Source organism: Amphiura filiformis, chromosome 2 (assembly GCF_039555335.1).
Source record: "Amphiura filiformis chromosome 2, Afil_fr2py, whole genome shotgun sequence".
NCBI lineage: Eukaryota > Metazoa > Echinodermata > Ophiuroidea > Amphilepidida > Amphiuridae > Amphiura > Amphiura filiformis.
Window position 1 is genome coordinate 37189617 of NC_092629.1, and position 25160 is coordinate 37214776.

The 25160-nt window shown below is 38.0% G+C and overlaps 1 protein-coding gene across 1 annotated transcript; it reads right to left on the reverse strand.

The window, feature by feature from the left end:
- Positions 1–24926, reverse strand: LOC140140465 (fibrocystin-L-like). The gene is made up of 11 exons (XM_072162227.1): positions 24764–24926; positions 23519–23719; positions 17911–19485; positions 15704–15967; positions 11818–12099; positions 10767–11015; positions 9887–10066; positions 8832–9086; positions 7505–7854; positions 4761–4934; positions 1–96 (listed from the first exon to the last, which is right to left on the reverse strand). The coding sequence occupies exons 3-11, from the start codon at positions 18719–18721 to the stop codon at positions 1–3; spliced, it is 2661 nt and encodes an 886-aa protein (XP_072018328.1). The 5' UTR covers positions 18722–19485; positions 23519–23719; positions 24764–24926.
- Positions 24927–25160: the final 234 nt, after the last annotated feature.

Consider the following 25160-nt stretch of genomic DNA (forward strand, 5'->3'; position numbering starts at 1 on the left):
CTAGCATAACATGCCCTCCAGGCGAGCGTGACGGTAACTGGATGTTGCAGTAGGACCTCGTTGCTTTCTAGTACCAAAGGAGGAGCCTGGATAGCGCTGGTAAAGAATGGGTAAAAAAGAAACATATCGTTACTGGGCGGGAAAAACCTCATTATGTACTTTTGGCCCTTGAACGTGGATAAAGCCTTGTAGGTGTAGACTTTATATTGAAGAGGTTGCTTCATCCATGTTCAAGGGCCAAAAGTACATGCAGACAACACCTCATTATTTACTTTTGGCCCTTGATAATGGATAAAGCCTTGTAGGTGTAGACTTTATATTGAATGGTTTGCTGCATCCATGTTCAAGGGCAAAACGTACATAGGTTTTTCCCGCCCAGTGACGGTATGTTTATCCGAATAATCGGTTATTTGATCGGTTATTACGTTTAAGCTGATAGCGGATTAATGAAAAAAACACAGCCAAGCCACGTTCAAGAGACAATACCAGACAGTCACTTTTAAAACTGGACCTTTGTCTATTCAATAATGCTTGTAGCTTTACTTCTTGAGATCACATTGGATTCAATGTAGTGTCATAATGTGCAGGATTAGATAGTGCATCTATTAAAAAACAAATTAACCCCAATAATGTTCAGTTTTGAAATTGTGATTATATTTCCAAATGTAAGGATACTTTTTTTGGCGCAGTATAGTATAAGTCAGGACCGATAAAATCCAAAAAAATTACCAAATTGATGGATGTGACAGGATGCCACATGTATGTATGTGTGCCCTGTGCATAGTTTACATACACCCCAGAAACACTTCATAAATTCTCAACAAAACTCAAAAAATACTGCAAAGTTGGGATATAAAATTTCATCATATAATTGGCCCTTGATGAACATTTGATCAAAATAGCCCTTTGGAAATTGTTTGATATTAGCGGTACCAATAACTCTAAATCGTCTAACTTCAATCCTTCCGACGAACAATTTAGCTCCTTTTTTGACTGTTTCAAACAAAAGGGACTCCATTTCATCCATATCAATATTAGGTCGCTCACATCAAAAATATCTGAGCTAAAAATTCTTGCCAATAACTCTTCCGCGTCTGTAATAGCAATATCAGAAACATGGCTCGACAGTTCTGTCACTGACTCTGAAATAAACATCAATGGGTATACTGTGATCAGAGCTGATCGGAACAGAGAGGGTGGAGGTGTGTATGTACATTAAGAACAATTTGGCTTTTAATTGCAGATCAGATCTGCTTGATGCAAATGTTGAAGCCCTGTGGATTGAATTACTTTTGCCAAAAACAAAACCAATTGTTGTTGGGGTTTGTTATCGCCCTCCCAAGGACAGTGGGTTCCTTGATCGATTAGAGCTTATTATTTCTAAAATTAGATCTGATTGTGAGGTAATGGTCCTCGGCGACTTCAACATTAACACATTAGCACCTAAATCATATGGTCTGTTGAAAAAGTATCTTGATATGTTAGGATTGTTTCACCTCAAAAATTTCATAAATGAACCAACCAGGATCACCTCAACTAGTTCTAGTGCTATTGATCACATCATTTGTAATAACAGCAACAAAATATGCCAGTCAGGGACTATCAATATTGGCATGAGTGATCATTTGTTGATTTTTTGTACTCGGAAAGTTGTCAAAGGCCAGATGAAACATCACAACATTGTCAAGATACGATCAATGAAAAATTACACCGTTGATGCTTTGTTATCGGCCATTTCGGTGGCAGACTGGTCTGGGGTTTTTTGTACTGATGTCAATAGATCATGGTGTGTTTTTAAAACAGTTTTATCAAATATTATTGAAACCTTGGCTCCTGTCAAAGAAATCAGACTCAAAAATCACACTGAACCTTGGATGACTAGTGAAATCTTAGAAGCAATTAAATTGAGAGATAATCTTTTATACAGGTTCAAGAAAGAACAAAAGCCTGAATTGTATTCTGAGTATTCCAGATTAAGAAATAAAATTCAAAGGGATGTGAAAAAGGCCAAGAGTAGTTTCTTTAGGGATAAAATTGAAGAATTTAGATTCAATCCCAAAAAACTCTGGGAGCAATTGAAAACCCTGGGTTACAGTAATAAAAGCAAGGATCAATCTCGTGTTATTCTTAAAATTGATGGTGACCTTTGTTTTGATCCTAGCACAGTTGCCAATCATATCAACCAGTTCTATACTACTGTTGCTAGCACATTAGTCAACAAATTGCCTGCCTCTCTCTGAGAGTTCAGCGTGAACTCCACAATTTTTTTTTTTTTTTACAAAAAACTGGGCGTGTCACCTAATGCCTTTAAATTATGCCCTGTGTCAAGTGATTTTATCTTGAAAGAGCTTCGCTCTCTTAATCCCAACAAAAGCACTGGCCTTGATGGAGTTCCTGCCAAATTTCTGAGAGATGGGGCAGCATTATTAAAAAATCAGTTGACCCATATAATTAATGTGTCAATAGCTACTAGCACTGTACCAACTGAATTTAAGCTTGCTCGTGTAAGACCCTTGTACAAAAAAAATAGTCGTTCTGAGGTTGGAAACTATAGGCCAGTGAGCATTTTATGTGTTACATCAAAATTATTGGAAAAAGCTGTGTATTCTCAGCTGGAGACCTATTTGAGAGAAAATAATATTTTGTATGGGTACCAATCTGGGTTTCGGAGTTCATTTTCTACTGATACCTGCTTAATTCACCTCAACGACTATATCAGGAGTCAAATGTCCATAGGTAATTACACGGTTTAGTCTTAATTGATCTACAGAAGGCATTCGACACTGTTGACCATGTCATTCTCTGCCAAAAACTTAGAGCCATGGGTGTATCTTCTGTTGACTGGTTTTCATCGTACCTAAGTGACAGGAAGCAGATTGTCAATGTAAACGATGTTGACTCTAATCCCCTTGGGGTCTCGTGCGGTGTGTGCCGCAAGGCAGCATTCTTGGTCCCCTTTTGTTTCTTTGCTATGTGAATGACATGGCCAGCAGTGTCGACTGCAAGCTTCTGCTCTCACGCTGATGACAGCGCTCTTTTAGTGTCTGATAAAAATCCAGGGCACATTGCAGAGAGACTTGGTAAAGAGCTTGACTCATGTAGACAGTGGCTTATAGACAATAAACTTTCTTTACACCTTGGAAAGACTGAGTGCATGCTATTTGGTACAAAAAAAAGACTCGGGAAAGTTAATTCATTTTCTGTTTCTTGTGGTGGTCAGAAAATAACATCCTCCAAGGTTGCAAAATATTTGGGGGTGACCCTTGATGAAACACTGAATGGGGAGTCAATTGCCCAAGATATTATTAAAAGGCTAGCGCACGGTTGAGGTTCTTGTATAGACAAGCTGGTAATTTAAACTTAACCAGTCGGAAGAGACGTTGCAGTGCCGTTATTATGTGTTATTATGATTATACATGCTCATAATGATATAACTCTCTCTCACAACATTTTAAGAACAGGCTGCAAACCATGCAAAATAAAGTTGTGCGGTTCATTTTGGATTTGGGACCTCGTGCACACATTGGTCAGGCAGAGCGGAACAAAATTGGTTTGTTGTCTGTTCATGATAGGGTGATTCAGTTGAAACTGAATCAAGTTTTTAAAATCTTCCATGAAAAAGCCCCGGTCTATCTAAGTGCCAATTTTACTCGTACAAAATCTTTGCATAACTACGATACCAGGGATAGCTCATACAATTTTGTTGTTCCTAGAAACCACGGTAATGTTAGTCACACCTTTTTTTATAGTGGCATCAAACATTGGAATTCATTACCAAATTCCATCAAACAGATCACCAATTTGACCCAATTTAAAAAAACCGTCAAAAAACATCTGATGGATCAAGCCATAAGAACTGAGCAAAGTTCTTTCATTAGGTATTGATGGAGTTTGATCTTTTTCTTTTTGGTCGTAATTTTATGTGCAATATGGGATTTGGGTGTTATTTATTTATTTTGTGCAATATTTTGGGTTCGGGAGTTATTTATTTATTTGGTTCTGTTGCCTGATCTGCTTGTTTCCCCCATTTCTTTTTTCTTTAAGGACCCCAATGGAAATAAGCCTCAATTTTATTGAGGCTTTTTGGGCTATCCTTGGTACTCGTCTGGTGTTTACTCCATAATCCATATATTTCGTTGCTATATCTGGTATTTCATGCAATTGACCACATCTTGTATACGTATTTATAATGTATATTTTTTTATCATATGTGCTGTAATATTTTTTTTATGTGAGTACTGAATAAATATGAATGAATGAATGAATGAATGAAATGAATCTAGTCAAATATCATCCAATTTATTTTCTACAAAAAAAAGTATGTATTCTTGGGAATATGAGAATTGTCAAACGATCTTCTACATGCCAGATAATGATGGATAATTTCTCATAGTTCAGTTGTTCCAAGATGTTATGGAAACTCCTCCAAATATCGTTGTCAATCTTATCCATAAATCAAGAGATGGCGCTATTTTTGGGTAGGGAAATATCACTGTGCATTACCTACCATTTTTCTTAACCCCATGAGAACTACCTGCTGATTGGCCAAAAAGAAGTTTTCATTATCAATTGCACCAATCAGCAACATTGTTAGAATAATTTCACCACACAAAAAATTGAGGTGAATTATATTTGCAAAGCTCCATTCTGATTGGTGATTAAAGTGAAGATATCATGTAATTGACCAATCAGAGGCAACGTTAGATCGGCAGGTAGTGCTCAGGGGGTTAAAAATCATAAGCCGCTTTTCATAATCTTACCGAATCCAGATCACAGACAAATCCTGGACTCATCCCAACTATGAGGGTGTTCTCAATGCGCACGTACTGTTTAGATGTCTTATGTAGACGAGCGGATGGACCGACGATCAGGGGTACGATTCCTGCACGGTTATCAATCAGAGTGACATCTGTAATGATGATACTGCACGCCACCTGTTGGGGTAAAAAGACGCAACTAGAATTACGTGGTTCGTAATTAAGGTGACCCTCACACAAAGGTGTGTAAATAACAAAGGTTTGTAATACAAATAATATAAATATACAAATAACATGACACAAAACTATACAGTACATCAGGCTACCATATACTATCACCATACCAAGTTTAAAGTTTGAGATTATTGTGTTTAAGCTGCAGAGTGGATTAATGAAACTGTAGGCAAATATGCATGTAGCTCATTAATATTCATAAATATACAAATAACATGACCCCAAACTATACAGTACATCAGGCAACCATATGCTATCACCATACCAAAGTTTGAAATTGATCGGTTATTGCCTTGGAGCTGCACAGTGGGTTAATAATTTGCTTCCGCCCGGACAGCCTGGCAGCCAGCCATCAAAACAGACAGATACGTAGCCCGCAAAACAGACAACCATTTGGATGATAACATAAGTCCCACAGATGTGTGGGGCCAAAAATATATACAAATGAGAATAAACAAAGAAAAGAACAGGTGAAATATTTCATCACAGTAAATAGATTGACCCACAGTCTCGGTCGGTTCCATCTCTGGATAATGTAACAATAAATAATTACATAATGCCCTATGAAAAAAATTAGTCAATAGCTGCCAGGTATTATAAGTCTACAGTGAGCCAAAAAATTTAGGTACCAGTTGTGTTCACTCCTCTATATCCTAAATAAAGACAAATATGTCAAAATTAAAACAAGCAGCCAATACCTGTACTCTTTAGCTCTGATTAAAGACCTTACTTATTGAAATTGGTTGAGAATTAAAGAAACAGTGATCTAAAACCTAATGAAGAACCAAATTTAAAAGTTGCACTTTTATGTTCTTATCAATGAAAGCATGACACTAGGTTTAACATGCTAAATAATGGAAGCACAGCCCTAGTTCTCTTGCTCGTGAATGCTTTGTGTACAAATCAATAGGACATGCAATGGAGCAAACTGCAACTTTAAAATTGGCATCTTCCTTGGGTTTTTGAATCGTCGTGTCTTTATTTCTTGAAAAATTTCAACGAATGAGGTCTTAAATTGAACTAAACACTCCGGTCCAACTGCCTGATCAGGAAATACTGCCAAATCAGGCAGCATGTTGCCTCTTGCAAGAGGCAACACAGGCTTTGGTAACCCTTCCAAATTTGACAGACTAAGGACTTAATTGTTCATGGTGATTTTATAAAAGATCGCTGGAAATTTTACTTTGACACACATGAGCTACTTACATGTAAGTTGACAATTTTTCACCGGACGAAAAAAAATTCCACCGGGAGAAAAATAATTTAAATAACAAAACAATTTTTAACGGTTTAAAAAAAATTTGATTAAAATATGCAAATTACCTTTATTTTAACTAAAATTGATGAAAAAATACTACTGATTGTACATCCATTGATAATTTTATATATTTTACCTACTTCTTTACTCTAAACCAAGAAATAACGGTATATTAAAAGATGCTCTATTTAAAATAGGCCATTGCAATGTGGGATACCATGTTTCCTGCGCAGGCAACATGATGCCTGATTCGGCAGTATTTCCTGATCAGGCAGTCGGACCGGACTGCTAAATGATTTTAATCAATTTTTAATCAATAGCAGCCAATAGCTTAAAAGCTATTGGCTGCTGGTTCCAATTATGATATATCTGTCTTGCTTAGGGACCGTTCACAAACACTTGTTGGGGGCCTGATGCAAAACATTTCATCGCAAAAAAATTTTGGGGCCCCCCTTTACAGATCTCAAAAATTTCAGGGCCCCCTTTTTGACATGAAAATTATGGGTCAACCCCATAGAAAAGCATATAAACTCAATTTTCCCAGGTCATTTTTTTTCAGGCCCCCCCCCCCTTAGGAGGGTCAAAAATTTCAGGGCCCCCCTTTGCATCAGGCCCCCTAACAAGTGTTTGTGAAGCGGTCCCTAGGCCCTTAGGATACACAGGGGTGAACATAACTGGTACCTTAATTATTTGGCTTACTGTATTTGACAGCTATAATTGCTGAAAGGGCCTTCTTGCTATTGGGTTCCCAGCTTTTCACAAATGAGTCCATAGAAGTTAACTTTCCTTAACATACACAAGAATTAGGCCTGGTCTACTGTATTTTTTTGAGAGTTGATTCCTATATGGACTCAGATGTAACTTTTAAAACTAGCCTTTTTTAACATGATTCATTGTGACTGAACGCAATAATGTGTGATGTAATAAATTGGTCTGGATGTGTATAACAAATAAGGCTACACATAAAATTATTTATTACAAAAACATTTTGGGGAATTTAGAAATTGGCTTAAAACTCACGCTGAAATGACAAACTATGAACTAGAAACACTGACCACTGGTTCACTTCAGCGATTCCGATCAGATTTTCGCTGATTATCGATGCTATTATCGACCATTATGTGCAACTTGGTAATCTTACTACACCAAATAGAATGGAAATATCAGCATTTTTAAACATCTGGGTTGAAAAAAGTGTTGGGGGCATTTATTTGAGGGGGGGGGACTATTCAAGGAAACACAGTATGTTGTTTACCTGTATATAAATTCCAAAGTCATAGTTCTTGTACAACTTGAATCCAGCAATCTTACTACACACGGATGAAATACTCTTCTTAAACATGTACACTCCATGTAGTGTCCCATGAGCCACATTGCCACTCCAACTCTCAAAGCGATCCTCACTACATCTTTGACCTTTGACCTTATACCCGACACGTTCCGACCCGGCGACTGAGTTGTTCACTAGGGTTGGGTTTGATGCATACTCCAGGTCAAATCCACCGTTGAATTCGGCAGCTTTTTGGCTTCCGGGCGTTTTAGCAAAAATGGAGACGGTTACAAGGTTATGAACCCAGCGATTTCTAGTGCCTAGATCCATCATAGCTGAAAAAATTTAAAACCAATAAGGAAAGGTTATTTAGGGTCAAATATTCATTGCAAGATGAAATGGGCTATTCTAGTTAAAATCCATACACCCTCTATATATGGTAGACATGACCTTAATCTCCCACACAGGGGTGTAGATATCAAATGGAATCACCCATTCAGGTACTCCAATATGAAATTCACACTCCCTGTGTGGGAGATTAAGGTCATGTCTTCCATATGGTGTATATGGATGTCAACTAGAGTAGCTCAATGCTTCAAAAGTCCTGTAACCCATCATAACTTGATACAGTGCGCAAAAGAATTAAGGTACCAGTCATGTTCACGCCTGTCGCCTGTATATCCTAAACAATTGGAACATTACTTTGTTATGTTCTACTCTATATATTCACCGAAAAAAACAGGCCTATTTTGCACGACATATTTGCGCAACTTGTCATTACACAGTAAAATTGCTGGTTTGTCCTTTTCACAAAGTGACGAATTTACACAACTGTTTCACAAAATGTCGTATTTGCACGACATATTTATCATTTTGAACGGCGAAATTGTCATTTGTCTTTCTCACAAAGTGACTTATTATTATTTAATATTGGTTTTTTTTGCAGAATAAGTTATGCTCTGATAGTGATAAGTAAATAACGTTGAAAATATGGTATATTTGTATTACTTTTAACCAGGTTTTAATCGACAATAATGTTTTAATCAAGAATATGCGGCAAAAGAAAATCGCTACACCGGATTGTATATTTATGGAATAATCTTCAAAAATGGACTTAAAATCCACTGTATTTTTCACTATGTGATACGGCCGATGAAATACTGGTATCAATCTTTGTCAAAATTGTGGCTAACAAGATGCCGTACATAACCATGTCAATCAAATTGTCATAGCATGCACAGGTATGAATTGATGACGGGTTACATGAAGTATGGGCTTTCTTTTTGTGTTGTGTTTAATATAACATTCTTACCTGAACCAATAGTAATATGTACAACATTGTCTACAACATCCACCCAACGTGAATCATTGAGTCCAATAGCTGTGTTGAAGCCATGGTGGAAACTGCATCCTTTGACATAAGAATGTCTAGAAACGCAACCTTTGAAATAGCTACGGTGACAAGGTTTGACGGTCATAAACACTATCGAGTATCGTGGGTCGTCATCATCTGTGAACCCTTCTTGGCCGGTGTGTATGAACTCGACATTGGATAGCTGGGCAGAACCTACATTTTTTGTACAACATAAACAAAAGCCAAATGTCGGAAATGTTATTACCCTGCTTTTTGCTATCGGAAGTTAAAGAAGAAACAAAAAAGGAGAGAAGATAAAGAAAGAAGTCACTTGGCCCCCTCGGGATTTGAACCTTAAGACCCCTCGCATGCCAAGCACACGATCATGGACCGGTAGCTACACAGGTTACGCTGCCCCAGACAGCGATTCCGTGAGCATTTAGCACTTAGGGTGACTGCGTAATCGCAGACCCTGCGATTCACGTATGCGCAGTGTTTTTCATCCAGGTATTTTATGGTATCTATTGGTCTTAGGGTTAACATAGGCTTTAATCTGGAAAAATACATGATATAGCCCTCTTTGTAACCAATGAAATGAGTTCTTTGAAGCCGATTACTCAATTTTAGCAGCATTAGACTCATTCCTCTTTATCATAAGGTGGAGCAAAGATTTTTTGGCAGGCTAAAAGGGTGGGGGCAAAGGTTTTTGGCAGGCCAAAAAGGAAGGGGGAGAGGCAAAGATTTTTTGGCAGGCCAATGGGGTAAGCCATTTTGGGCACACAAATTTGACCACCATTTCGATATTATCTTGGGGCATTGCCAGTTTCCTTAGTGGGGGAAATATATTAATTATTCAGTGACGTAACTAGGGTTGGTAGCGCAAATCGTCTAAGATATTCTCGGGTGGTGGGGTAGGGCGCCAATTTTGTTTCTTGCCCTGTGCGCTACCAACCCTAGTTACGACACTGTAATTATTGTACAGCCTCTAAAGTTTTAGCACTATCTTAACTAACCAAATTTAGTTCTGGGATAAGGTAAATAATTGCCAACAATAACACGACCACCAAAGCCATGCTTGTAGAGGTTCTTGTAATAACCGCCCTCTATCTTGATGTTTCTAGTAAGAAGGCCCACTTCAGCTCGCATGGTGTAGGTTCGGGAAACATTGCCATCCGATACAGTGTATTCTTCAGCTGTAAGGGAGAGGTTATATCCAAAAAAGAAAAATGATATAAAATAAATCAAGCAATTTATACAGTGCATATAACAGGCCTCAATGAGCTGAACAATAGAATAGCAAAACAAAGATTACTAGATCTACATTTTGCATTAGGCCTAAAAAATTGTTTGATTGGCGCAATCTGACCGATCTTAAAAGTAGGCCGGACCCTGATTTTTTTTCTTTTTCTTTTGCAAAAAAAAAAAAAATACTAATAATAAATCAATCAAAATAAATAAATTTAAAAAAAAAGAAAAAAAAGGTTCCCAGGCCTTTATCAAATGCAGTTTACAGCTTTAAAAGTTAAAAAAAAAACAATCCCCACCTGCCTACCCTAATTTTCTTTTTATGTTACACCAATCAAACAACTTTTTTAGGCCTTATGCAAAAACTACATAAAAACAACATATTCTAAAAAAAGGTGAATACAACAGATACAAACCCTACAGAGCAAACACAATATAAACACTAGATGACACAGTTGCTTTGATGTCCCCCAAAAAACAAACTGGGCCAAAAAACGTTTTTGTGGGGTTTTTTTTCCTCCAAAACTGAACATTTTTGTCTAAATTTGACCTCACAGATGAATTCACCAAGTCTTTGCTGTTCTAAATATGTATACTCTTAGAAATAAATAAATAAATAAATTAATTAATTAATAAATTGCCCCTTACCAATATGTTTATGTTTGAATGTAGCATTCAAAACAAAAGTCCTCACATTCACAACCTCCTCAATCTTAAATGTCTCAGTATGCCATGTCTCAAAGCTGGTTGTCGCGACAACAATCTCATCTCCTACTTCCCAGTCAGCGTCATCCATGACCGTGATGCGGGTGCCGTTGTCGGGGTACACGGTTGTTGCTAGGTGTGTCCAGTGCGTCTTATGGTACTTTCCATGAAGATCTAATTCTCCGAAAACGCCTGGTTAATTGAAAATAAGGATTGGTGTTAGTTTTTGTAAAGAACATTTATTGATTCCTTATGCATTGTCTTGACCAGGCCTGCATCCGGGGACAAATCATCGTTGGGCAGGGAAAACCTCCTAGGTGTCATTGGCCCCTGAACATGTTTAAAGCAAAACCTCCTATTTAACCTGTTGGCAGTTTTGTTTTTAAACATGTTTAGGATCCAAGCACATAATTATAGGTTTCTCCTGCCCAACAACAAAATTGTAGTATTTTGTGATTCTAGCATCCTCTTTTTATAGTATATTTGAGTAGATTTCCACAAAACTTTATTCTCAAAATTACAGTGGATTGTGATTTTGCGAGTTATGCATGATTATGCATATTACATTGGCTCTCCATAGGCCACTGTGTTGTTGTAATTTTGTTCTATTAACAGCTAACAAAAATTGGATTTTACATAGATTCTATGTAAAACAGTCGATAATAAGTGTCAAATGAAGAGATAATGTCTGAGTTAAACCAATTACTGAAAGTATTTTAAGCAGCTAATTAGCATTACTTAAGATTTTTGAATAATTAATTAGGTATAATAATGAAGAAAATTTTGATCACCCTGTATACATATAAGCAAGCCTATACAAACTATATATTTTCTGGTGGGCTTTTTCAAGCCCTGTTTGATTTTGACCTCCTCAGATTGTAAAAATGCTCCTGAAAAGAAATAGGAATTTAAAACTATACAATATGTTCATTAAAAAGTTAATTGGTACACCCTGTATATTTTCTCGTACTGAAATAGTCCATTTTCTACTCACCAATAGCTTTTGATGCAACATTGGGTCCAGTCTGGCTCCTCATCCCAACATTTTGGCCAACTTGCATCCTAATCTCCGGTGTATAGATGTCGCCTTGTAGTATGATTCTCACAGTATGCTGGAACCCGTGACTCTCATTATGTCCAATAATCAGACGGCCGCCTCTGATGATAATATAGGTGACAGTCAGGTTGTAGTCCCTTGTGTCTACAAACTCCAAAGTACCGTCGATGTATAGTTTGTTCATTACTGGGAGATCGGTATCAGCAAAAACGTGGTTGCCTGGTGATATCAGAGGTAATGAAACAAATCTGTTATTAGTTGACCGAAATAAACCTGTGCTCTACAGATACAGAAAGGTGGACTTGCCAAAAAAAAATCTGGACGAGGCAAAATGGCCGAATTGAAAGATTGACAAATCTGAAATTAATTTTTGCAACCACATTGTTAAAATCACCTCATGCATTAGCCCTGTCCTTCAGTTCCTAACGTTTGTTACTTTATTCTTTCACTAGCGGGCAGCGCGGGTCCCCGCTAGGTGAGTAAATGGGAGAGCGTTCACTAAAACAGGAGGAATTACTGAACAGGTAGAATCATTTTTATTTATCTGAACCTGACCCTCCTCAAGCCTACGTTTCCATTTGAACTTCTTTCTTTCTTTTTAGTTTCTTCTACATGGGCCAATTTTGTTCCATTTAAAAAAAATTCTGCTGTTAAGCTTGCGATTTTCCGTTGACCATGTGTTTTTATTTATTCAATCCCGTTCCCGTTATTTTATAAATCTGTCCTTTCTTACATTTCCCTTTTAGCTTCTTTTTTTATTCGCTGCATAGCTTGTGATTTCCCGTTTTCATGTTATTTATTTAATTCTGTCCTCAGTTTAATAGCCTTTTTATTTAAATTTCCTGATCTTATTATAGCTTTTTTTTCTTACATTTCCTGAAGAATTTCTTTCTTTCCTTCTAAATTCTATCCCACATACTCGTACAGCCTGTTTGTCCTCATTTTGTTTTCTTTTTTATTTATAGTAGGCCTACCTGTTCATGTTGTTTGTACTTTTTAACACACATCTTTTTCCCGTATTTATTACGCTACGGTCGTTAATATCACTAGCGGGACACCCGCGCTACACGCGGGTCCCCGCTAGGTGAGTAAATGGGAGCGTTCACTAAAACGGGAGGAATTACTGAACAGGTAGAATCATTGAAAAGGAAGGAAGGTTTTATTTCAAACTCTAATGGTGACCCGCAGGTCAAATTGCTAGAATTGTACATTAAACACAACTAAACAGACACAATGCAATTTGCAGGCAGCAGCTTAATCAGCGCCAATATTGCAACATTGAAACAAACAACTATACAAACATCCAATCCAACCCAACCCCATCCCCAGTAGGCAATGAGGATAAAGTGCCTTGCCCAAGGACACAACACGTTGGCACGAGCGGGGCTCGAACTCACAGTCGGGCGCCTTATCCACTCGGCCACACGTGCTCCCAAAAAGGCAAAAGGTAAATTTCATTTATCTGAGTCTGACCCTCGTTAAGCCTAAGTTTCCATTTTAGCTTCTTTCTTTCTTTTTAGTTTCTTCTACATGGGCCAATTTTGTTCCATTTTTTAAAAACATTTTGCTGCTAAGCTTGCAAATTTCCGTTACCATGTTTTTTATTTACTCAATCCTGTTCCCGTTATTTTCTAAATCTGTCCTTTCTTACATTTCCCTGTTGGCTTCATTTTTTATTTGCTGCTTAGCTTGTGATTTCCCGTTTTCATGTTATTTATTTTAGTTCTATCCTCAGTTTAATAGCTTTTTTATTTAAATCATCTAATTTTATTAGATTTTATTATTCTTTCCTTCTTTAGCCTATTTTATTCCCGTTTTCAATTTCTTACTGTGACTAACTATAGGCTAACCCACATACTCGTAGGCCTACCTGTTTGTCCTCATTTTGTTTTCTTTTTTAATTACAGTAGGCCTACCTCTTCATGTTGTTTGTACTTTTTAACACACATCTTTTTCCCGTATTTATTACGTCTACGTCGACAGTTCTCCCGTATTATCATTCATTACGCGACTCTGCGTCGTTCTGCGACATGGCGTAGTGCTGCGCCACGCTGAGCGGCTTGGCATTAAATACGCCGCGTCGACGGCGCAACAACTGACTCCCTTTTTTTGTTTACCCAGCATAGCAACGGACCACATTTTCACTGATTTTGAGGCCAATTCTTGACCGTTTTCAACCAAATTAATAACAGGACATTCCGTATATTCCCGATCTCTCGCATTTAATTTGGCGACATTTGGATCGAAACTGACGGAGCCTTTTCACTTTCATACATAGATAGATAGATAGATAGTCACAACATTAGCCTATTTACAGTAAGATGTTGAGCGGTCGGTGAGCGGTGTGGCACATGCGCATTGTATACAGATGGATACAATCACGGCTTGTTGTTGGCTAATACGCAAAGATTGTCGCTGGGTTTCAATACGATTTTCAACTATATACTCTGAACTGCGGATGTTTACGGCGTTGCCTAGGTCGACGTTCACACAACGCAACTCAACACGCTCTGTCTGTCGGGAGTCGGTATAAGGGTGCACACCACCAATAACGGTGGTTGGGCAACGAATAGTGAAGAAGGAAAAGTGGGGTTCATGAAAGCTAAAGAGGTTTTCCTCATGTTGTGAAGGATTAGTTTGACAAAGATCAATTGAGAGTTTGCAAAATGCAGTTTACTTCGCTGTCTTTAAATACATTTGTCTTTATTACACAATGATCATGACATTAACAAAAATTGTCAAACTTGAATACAATGAACTGTTTAAGGCCCTTCAACATGTTCAACCCGCACCTAAGATTCTGTTGAGTATCTTAAAAAAGAAAGTCAGCCAAAATCAATCCGTCTGCATGCATGGATCATTGATATTGGGCTTTCCATTTAAAATCCACACAGATTTTTTGGTAATATCTTTTACAGAGGGAGTATGCATTTCAAATGGAATGAACACATTAGGCAGCTCCATTTGAATCGCAATTAATGCATGGTTCACATTTTCTAACGTTTGCTCTGATTGGTTCTCGCCATCTATCTAAGAGTGTATGAAGTACTGATATAGAAAGGCATGCACACAATTGTGTGGAGCAGTTACGCTAGTTGTGCTTTGCGTAACATGTGACTAGCACACGCTTACATGTTTACGCGAGCGTAAGTTGGGACTTAAAGCCATAATGTGTGATTTGCTTCACAGCGACGCCCTCAATTTTACTCGGATTTCTACTTTTTGCATAATTATAATGCCCAGTGGTGTACTCAAATACCACGTAAAAGACTAAGCCTGAAATGCTTTAATAACAGTAAAATTTAACTTTTTATATCGATCGAATGCTTGCTAACATCTTCCGTGGATGTCAGCTTATGTGTACACACGTCGGGCGTGATGCTCTGTGCAGTATTACATGTTACGATCGGCGAGGGTAGTACACGCATTGTAGGCGCTGGAATGAAATCGTAATTTTCTTCGTATACCTCATTTGTTTGGCTCGAAATTAAAAGGGGATAATATGATCAGTGAAAACAAACATTTATATAGGAAACTATTTTTATGCAAATCACACATTATTGCTTTAATTGACGTGAGCAGTAACAAAAACCGAATAATTTTCGCCTGTTATAAGCCAAACAAACTTTAACTTGCAGAAGATTTCAAAGAAAAAATATTGGGCTATTCCAGTTGTAATCCATACACCCCAAAAAAAGGACATGACCTAAATCTCCCACAAGGGAGTGTGAATTTCAAATGGGGTTACCTAAAATGGGTGACTAAGCTTCAGTCTTCCACATGGGGGTGTATGTATTTCAAGTGGAATAGCCAAAAATCTTACCAGCTTGAATCATAACATTATCTCCATCCTTAGGCAAACCATACATTCTTTTTCCATAGTTCCCACCCCATCCAGCAGGAGCATCCTTCCACGTCTGCCGGTTAGACCAGTGTAAGATAGCAATCTTATGTTCCTGGATAGGTGCATCGGTCGGTTTCTTTGTAGGAGGAGGAGGGGCTTTAATGCCGCAGGACGCAAAGTAGCAGTGATACATACTAAAACTAATCTCGAGGTCAGTATGGTTGTATAATCCTTTCCCTGAAACTGAAATATTAAAAATCAAATATTTTATCAGTAAATTCCTGTTAAATGATGTTATGTAGCACCTATACAATACACATACAATGGGTTATCCATTTAAAATACACACTACCCCTGTGGAAGATTTCAGAAATATGTTCCACAGGGGGAATATGAATTTCAAATGGAATTAACACATTAGGCAGCTCCATTTGAAACTCACCTTCCCTCTGTGGTAGATTCAGGTTGAATCTTTCTCAAAGGGTGTATGGAAATCAAATGGAGCTGCCTAATATGGAATATATGGAATAGCCCAATAATTGGAAATTGGGCTACTTCTGAGATTTTCATCACTACTTGTGTCTCATAGAAATGGGCAAGAGACATATTGGGCTACTTTTTGACATTGGCTTAGTGCCCTATCTAATAGAAAGCAATGGATAAGCAAGATTGGGCCACTTATGGGTGAATTGAGTCACGATATGGGCTGAAAATTGGTTGGCAACTCTGATCATTGAATAGAGAGTATCTGGTGCGATGGAACAGAGACTTGGCACATCGATCCGAGGACAGTGACGTCATACGAACAAACATAAGTCTTGATATTAATACGCTGTTTTACTTTTAGGCTATATTTCTGTTGGTAGTAGCATTTTTCTTTACTTAATATTCATGACAAAATGGCGGACTCGCGCATCGTCTGCAATGATTTTTCGATTAAATACAGATCAAATATGCGATTATTATCGGAACGAGAGCCCATATTCCCGGTGGGGTCACTCCCTGGCAGGGGGGACGCATAGGACCGTTACCACAAGTACAAATTACCCCCTTTTGCAGTCGATTTCAAGGACAAATCATGAAATTTCACCCCCTTTTTTACTCCAAAACAAGGACAAAATGGTACTCTAAAACACCCCTATTTTTTAGATTCCGAGGACACATTTGCAATTTTGACCCTATTTCAACATTTCAAGGAAGGGATTTTTAGGCCTATGAATGGTTTTTTTTCAGTAATTAACAAGGGCATCACAGAATTCAAGTAGTACCCCTTGCATATAAATCAGAACCGAGAACAATATTGATCACAGGATGAGTACAAAGTAGGAAACCAAATTTATTCCTGTGATTTTTGTATCTGGCCACAGGATCTGGAGAAAATAATAAGAACCCCTTTTTCAATTTCGCAGACATTTGTGCAATAAAACACCCCTATTTTTCCAATTTTTCTGACAATTTTGTCCGCGGACATGCCTTAATAATTACCCTTTTTTCCTTGATTTTGGTAACGATCGTGCGGTCAGTATTGCAAGTTGAGTGACCCCACCGGGCCCATATTAAAGATAACAGTGTCATTTAACATAAAAAGACTTCATTATCATGAACTTGTAGAATTTGAAGCTATGATATTGAAAAGATGACAGGAAAATCATAGAGTAATAAGATCAGCAGTATTACGGTAACATGTTCATAGGACATAGCCTGCCTTAGCTGGCAGCAGCATATTTCTTTCATGGCGGAGCCCAGGGTCAAATTTCAAATTAATTAGAAATTCATCAATTCATCAATATTTCATTAATATTCATGACAGTTAATATATAAGGTACATGTACAAATGGTTATAATAATATAACATACATAGACACAATAATCATAATAATAAAAAATATTAATTGTGGCATCCACAATATTAATGGTGGCGGCCTATAGTAATACAAGGGGGAGGTTGCCTCTGTCCACACATTCTGGTATTGCGCTGGAATAGGAGTTGCAAGGGCCTGCATGTTAGAATATGACAGTTGCTAGGTCAACTGGCTCACGCTTTCAGTCAGTCAGTTCAGTTCAGTTCAGCCTATGGCATACCATAATTTGGAACAGGTGCATGAGCCCAGGCTTGAACCAGTAACCAATGGTTACTAATAGCATGCACTACGGCAGGGAATCACTCTTTGTTCACATCAACTTACCTAAGTAACTCAGCGCATGTCCCTTTTCCTGTGTCTTTTCCAAAAACCAATCACCAAATTGGTTGCCATGGTAAGTCAGAGCATGCTCAGATTGGTTGGTTACAATTCCTCTGACAGACACACCATCCACCACTTGGGTAAGATTATGCCCTAAAATCACAAAGTCACTATCCCTGAAGTCGTCAAGTCTTCCCTTGTATGTAAAGTTGCTGATTTGCTCTGCGTTTTCAAACACCATGTTGTATGTTTCTCCGTCAATGAGCGTCACCATCCAGCCATCACTATGAGTGATTCGTTCATTTTGAAAGGTACCAAACTTGTTCCGCATCGGTTTTTCGAAAAGAACAGTTTTCATCTGCAATGTTGATGGCTCAGCGTTGTTGAAAGCAAAGCGGTGCAATTTAACAGTCTCATCACATACAGCGCCAGAAAATCTGCGATCGCCAAATTCAGATTCGTAGAATGTACAGTGTTCTGGGGGTAAATTTGGATTCTGTGGAAGCACCGAGTACCCAGCGCTTTTTCCAGACAGAGAACCATCCAAATCTTCGAACCAACCTTCATGCTGCCAATCCCACACAATCTTGCTGTAGACGTTGTGGAATTCAATGTTCTGAAACCGGGTTTGAAAACCACCTTGACGGCTTTTGCAGAACGTGCATGATCTAATCGCAGTACAATGTAATTTGTTAAAGTTGAGGAATTTGACGCCGTTCACAGTGAAATATTTGCTCCTCGGTAGCCTCAACCCTACATCAGTGCACTTGCTATCCTCACTAATCTGCCCGATAATCACAGAATCTTTGAGCATGGGGATACCCCACGTGCCCTGAACCTTGTGAATTGATATCCCAGTTATCTTGGCGTCCGCTACGAGAAAGTCAATAAATCGGATAGCTCCCACTATAGCTCCTTCGGCACCTACTTCAACGGACCACGATGTAAATCCGCGGAACTCGGCAATACTACTTGGCTGATACCGTGGGTATATCCAGAGACCATGACGACCATGAGTATGACAGGTGTTGTTACGGAATTCAAGCAGAGGTAACTGTTGAGAGAGCTTGTACCAGAAACCATGATGGCTTCCACCGGCTGCTGCGTTGTGTCGGATATAATTGTCTGGATTGGTAACCCAGAAGGCAGCAGGGTGTTATCCGTGTTTAACAAACTGCTGCTTGGTTTCACTAAAACGGCCAGATTATACTGAAATGCGTTCTTTCTTTCGATACCCATATCGAGGAAAAATGCGGGACCCATGACGTTGTAAATGACATTGTGCTCAATCAGAAGGCGATGTACACCACGTAATGTGATTGCTCGATTGAGCGTGACGATGAATGGAACAGCCACGCACGTAACTCCCTAGCATGTTTCCATTGAGATTGAAATTGATGGGATAGCGAGCAAGACGGTACGCTTGACCTGCGTGGGTGACTTCAACGTATTCAAGATGAGCTATGGCCAAATATTGATTGGGTACTCTTGCATACAGCATGATTTGCACACCAAATTCGTCGCTTGCGATTTCTTCTCCAAATCTGCCTTGAAAACATGTCAAGATGGCGAACTGATCTGAAATACAATTGAGATATAACAGTGCCATTCAGTTATAGAAATGAGTCAGTGCTAGCCCCCTGAGCACTAACTGCCGATCTAACATTGCCTCTGATTGCTCAATTACATGATATCTTCATTTTAATCACCAATCAGAATGGAGCTTTGCAAATAATTCAAGCCAATTTTTTTGCATGGTGAAATTATTCTAACAATGTTCCTGATTGGTCCAATTGATAATGAAAATTTCTCTTTGGCCAATCGGCAGGTAGTTCTCATATGGGGTTAATTGAGATATAACAGTGCGATTCAGTTCAGAAATGAGTCAGTGCTTAAGGTTTTACCGTCGTCACCCGATTCGACTTGACTATTGCGCCTGTTTTCAACGCGTGCGTACTCAGCGTCGTGCTCGGCGTTGCGTTGCAGACATCGCAGAGAACGATGCGTGTTGTGCGTGTTCTATGCTATTTTTTTGCGCACCGGCGATAACTAGGGCCACAAAATAAAGAAAACAATGTTTGCTGAGCGCAATAAAAAGTGGCCGCTTCTAATATATTAAATACAACATGTACAAACCAAATGCCAGCGTGCTTCCACTGTTAACGGACCTGGCCCCCTCCCCAAAGTAGGCCTACGACAGTAGTGTCCAATAGATGGTATGAAGTTATAGGCCTACACACACAGAATTAGGGTGGTTTTTTGTTTTAACATTAGGCCTAAACGAAAGTGTTGGTTAAATTGGTTAATACGTTTTAATAATTTTGGCCTAAATGTTGGGTAGGCCTAAGCACTCTATATTATAGGCCTATCATACGTTTGTAGAACGTTTCATAATGAAACACACTACAACAAAACTTAAACATGTTATTATAGACATATTATTTTGGCAACATTGTACCAACTTAGAATATGTTTTGCAGCAAGTGTTGAATGTTTTTATTGTTATTTTAAAAATGTTTTAAAAGTTTATAATCCAACATTTAAATGTTTAAAGCATTTTGTGTTATTGGGTAAAAACCTACTACGTGCATTGAATTCATAATGCATGCGATACAGACAACATCATCAAAACTATTCCGTTTTAAAAAAAGGGTCATGGGCCTACAGTACAAAAATGATATCATAATTGGCCAAACGTTTTTCTACAGCTATAGGAAACCCAGTGTTTTTAAACACTGGGTTTCCTGTAGCTGTAAAAAAACGTTTGGCCAATTAAAACTTCGCTTTAATTGAACTGCAACCATTGATGATAATGAATCCACCTCGAGATAATTCCGTAGGCCTATAGTCTTGTGACCAAAAAGTTTTCCTCTCGTAAACGGGACTAAGCATGCTAAGTAGGCCTATGCCTATAATAATTGTAGGCCTATTATAGTCAAACACTTCCGCCCATGGTGTCAAATGCTTCGCTTAACATGTTTAATAAATCCTCTTCTTGGTCATTCGAGTCAGGTGAAAATTCGTCACTTTATGTAACTTGATAACTCTTTGGCCCAATATCTTTGCAGATTGGGAGTCTTTCTTACACCCGTTTGTGACCAAAATACACCAAATTAGAATTAGGCTAAGAATTTTAAGGCTTCATTAAGTCTTTTATAGTCGACATCATTATAATTGTTCCTATTTAATATGGACACTTCTTAGCCTAAGAAGTATCTTAGGTAACTTTTGAAAACTTTTCTGCGTAAACAGACAATTTCTTTTTTTTTTTTTTATTCGTAAACGAACGCTGATCGCGCATCAGATCGCGCTTGTATACCAGCGCGTTGGTACGCACCAAAATATCCATCTACGCAATTAACTACGCATGGTGTCGCAGAAAAATGCTTTTTGACCTATTTTGGTCAATTTACGCTGAAAACAAGGTCCGGTACCCCAATTTTTTTTTGCGCGATTTTACAGAGCTTTTTCTTTTTCATAACATATATAACATTTAAAAAATTTTGTCTCGACAATTTTTTTATACAACGCAAAAGGTGGTATATTTTGGACAAATTGCTGATTTTGCCATTGGAGTGTACAGAGATTTTTGGACATGTACACCTCTTTTAAAACGGCTGTAGTTCAAAAGTGAGGTCCGGCACCCCTGTTTTTTTTCCTGATTTATTATCTACACATATTAATGTACAAAATATGTCAATTAAAAAAAATTTTGTCGATAGGTTTAGTAACGACGGTAAAACCTTAAGGGTACATACCACTAAATCCGCATGTGAAGCGTTCCAACTTTGATATAAAATTCGATGGTTTGAACCCAATACACAAATTTATTGGTCGAGACAAAGTCGAGTCCAATATTTTAAAACTCATAGCGAGACCAATAAATCCATCCAATTTTATCATTATTATGTTTTCAGAATCTTTTCTTGGTCAAAAACATGACTTTTGGTATTAAAAAAAATGTGCTTTTTGGTCAAAAATGTAAATTTTTTGATCAAAAATGTGAATTTGGGTCAAAATGTGACTTTTGTTCAAAAATAAGATTTTTGGTAAAAAATGTGATTTCGGGTCAAAAATGTGACTTTTTGGTCAATAATGTGATTGTTGTTGAAAAATGTGATTTTTTGTCAAAAATGTGATTTTTTTGTCAAAAACGTGATTTTTTTTGGTCAAAAATGTGATTTTTTGGGGGTCAAAAATGTGATTTTAGTTGAAAATAAGCAAGTCAAAAATGAGTTTTGGTCAAGAAAATGTAGAAAACTAAATTTTTTTGGTAAAAGTGAGCTTATCCAACACAGTCCAAGTTTTGAGTTCAAGTGTTAATTATATTGGACTCTTCAACTCTGTACAAAGTATAGGAAGGAAGATTCTGAGAACATAATAATGCATAAAAATTGTGCAAAATCGGTACAATATTAAAAATTTTAGTGTTGAAAATCATGTTTTACTACATTTTGTGAATGTGATCTCTGCATATTTGAAAAGAAAATGCAAAAATTTGAGTGATGTTTATGATTATGGGAGCATGAACACACGAGGTCAAAATGCGGTTAGCAGTCGGATGTAAATATGGGAAAATCTGGCCTTTTTAAATATCACTAATTTTCTTAAGAAGTAGACCTAAAATGTGGAGTCATTTTCAAATATATTATGCAGAATTTTGTTCTGATTAAGATGATATCAAATATATATTTCAAAGTTGCAGGTAACTCGACTTATGGCCTAAAACGTGATCCCTATTTTGTACGTAAAGTCTATGGAAAGCTATCTTGTGGTCTGTACCCTTAATTAAAAACAAAGACTTATGGGAACAAGTAACTTTTAAAGGTCCATTCAGCGATTTGCAGAACCACAACACCCTTAGAATTGATCAAAATTTAAATTTTAAATTTTTTTGGAACAATTAGGCATGTTGTCCTGGGAGGGGGGAGGCTGGGAGGAGGGAAAGGGATCCCCCAGTATTTTGCCGGGGGGATGGTCCAGACAATCATCCCCCAATGTTGATGCCTGCCTGTATGAGGGTTCTGACCAAATTAACTTCAAATTTGGCCATTTTAGCCACAAAATTGTGTATTTTTGCATGCTTTGCACCCAATTATTCAACTTTTGCACAATATTTCATCATTTTGTCTTCAATATGGCCATTTTTTTCCACGCGAATCTGTACCATAAACTTATTTGGTCGCCAAAACGTACTGGATTCACTATAATTCAAGAAATTTTTTTCAACCTCACCCCCATGTCAAAAAAAAATCTATGCCACTGCTGAATACGGATTTAAATCCGAACTCTCACACCCTGTAAGACAAAAGTCTACAACCGGCTATTGCACTTAAAATCCACACTACCCCTGTGGAAGATTTAGCTAAAGTCTTCCACAGAGGGAGAATAAGTTTTGAATAGAATAGACAATTGGGTAATTTCCATTTGAAATACTCACTCCAGTTGTGAAAGATATAGATAAAATCATAATACAGGGGGAGTATGGATGTCAAAATGATTAACTCTGACCAATTACATTTGAAAAACATACTCCCCTGTGTGGAAGGTATTTCCAAAATCTTCCACAGGGGCAGTGTGTACTTCAACTGGAATAGCCATAGTTTCTTACTTGCGTCATATTTCTTGTCACATCCTTTAATTGTTTCTGTCCAGTCTTTATGCACTGAGCCTCTGACGACCACATTGCGGGTGAGTAAGCCAATCTCGGCCCTGGTTTCGTATGTAAAATTGCCTATAGTCCGTTCAGTGCCAAGGTGCTCGTATGTCACTGGCGGTTTAAAGGTCAGCGTATAACCATCATCTGAAATATCTGAATGAAAAAATAATATGTCGTAGTGGATATGTTGAGTCAATAATGACACAAGGCAAAAATATAAGTGTGTTAGTATTAAAGACCAGATGGGGAAGCCCTCTTGGTCTATACTCTGGGTACACCCCGTCAGTCCGAAACAACATCAATCCCAGGGGTCGAATTAAGGAGTGAGTGAGTCAGTGAGGGCCCGCAAAATATACATCCAGCATAAAAAAATTACCATTTTCTCACTTTTTTGTGAGATTCATAGGTTAAAACCAATATCCCAAATTTGGGCCCACAAAAATTTGTGAGGGCCCTCAAACATTTAAGATCAAGGGCCCAAATAGCCCTCAGAAATACTGGCTTATTTCGAGGCCTGATCAATCCGAACCCCTGTCAGTCTCATTGAAAAACATGTCAACCCTAACATTAACCCTCACCCTAATCCTATCTTCAATTAGATTTTTGGACTGACGGTAGTTCGGATTGATGGTGTTTCAGACTGACGGGGAGTACTCTAGCCCCTGCTTAACTGTTAAAGCTTAAAACTCCGGATCATTGGTTCGAATCTTGGCAGGACAAAGTTGCAGCTTCATTTGAGGGGAGTTGATTGCAGGGGTAGTCCATGACAAAATGGTGGCAGTCATGCTCCCTGGTGTTTCTTAACACCAGGTGGACCCACACAATTAGGTCAGTGAATAGAAAAGATTTAGGTATTAATAAAATGCTTGGGTGAGCCTTGTATCAAGGACTAGGCCATAGGGCACAAGAATATGTCTTACGACAAGAAGGGGGGGGGGGAATATGTAGCGAGTCCCAGTTGTGTTTACCCAAGAGCCATTGTAGTTAATCACACTGAAATGAGCTGGCCAGTGATATTGTTATGGAAATTAGTGCCCTGGATCATTGCTCACTATAGCAGACAATAGCCACTTGATATATCACTGAAAAATACACCGAAATACCACTGAAAACAATTTCAGTCGAACATTTTCTTTTGTTCTGATGATTTTCAGTGTGGTACGTTTTCAGTGTAAACATTTCATAGTGATATCTTACCAGTAATAGTTCTCTCCTCATTCTCTATCATGCTATTCCTATCCCCAGTTGATGCAATGACAATCTTATCTCCAACATTCCATGTGACAGATTTCATCAAGGTCATAGTTTTATCCCCGGCGCTGATGGTTGCTGCCAGATGAGTCCATGTCACAGGGATTGGCTTGCCTAAAGAAAAAACAAACGGATATTATACAGATCATCTGGACGATCGTAAAAAAATCATCAAAATTCAGATTTTGGTACCTTTGTCATTGTCATAGATGTGCTAACATAGCCTGCGAGTGGTTCAGCCAAAAGCCGTGTATTTAAGACAAAATAAGACATTTTTCACGAATCTGTAATTTAGATACTGACAGTATCTAAATTAGTTATGTGTATTTGAATGGGGCTTCAA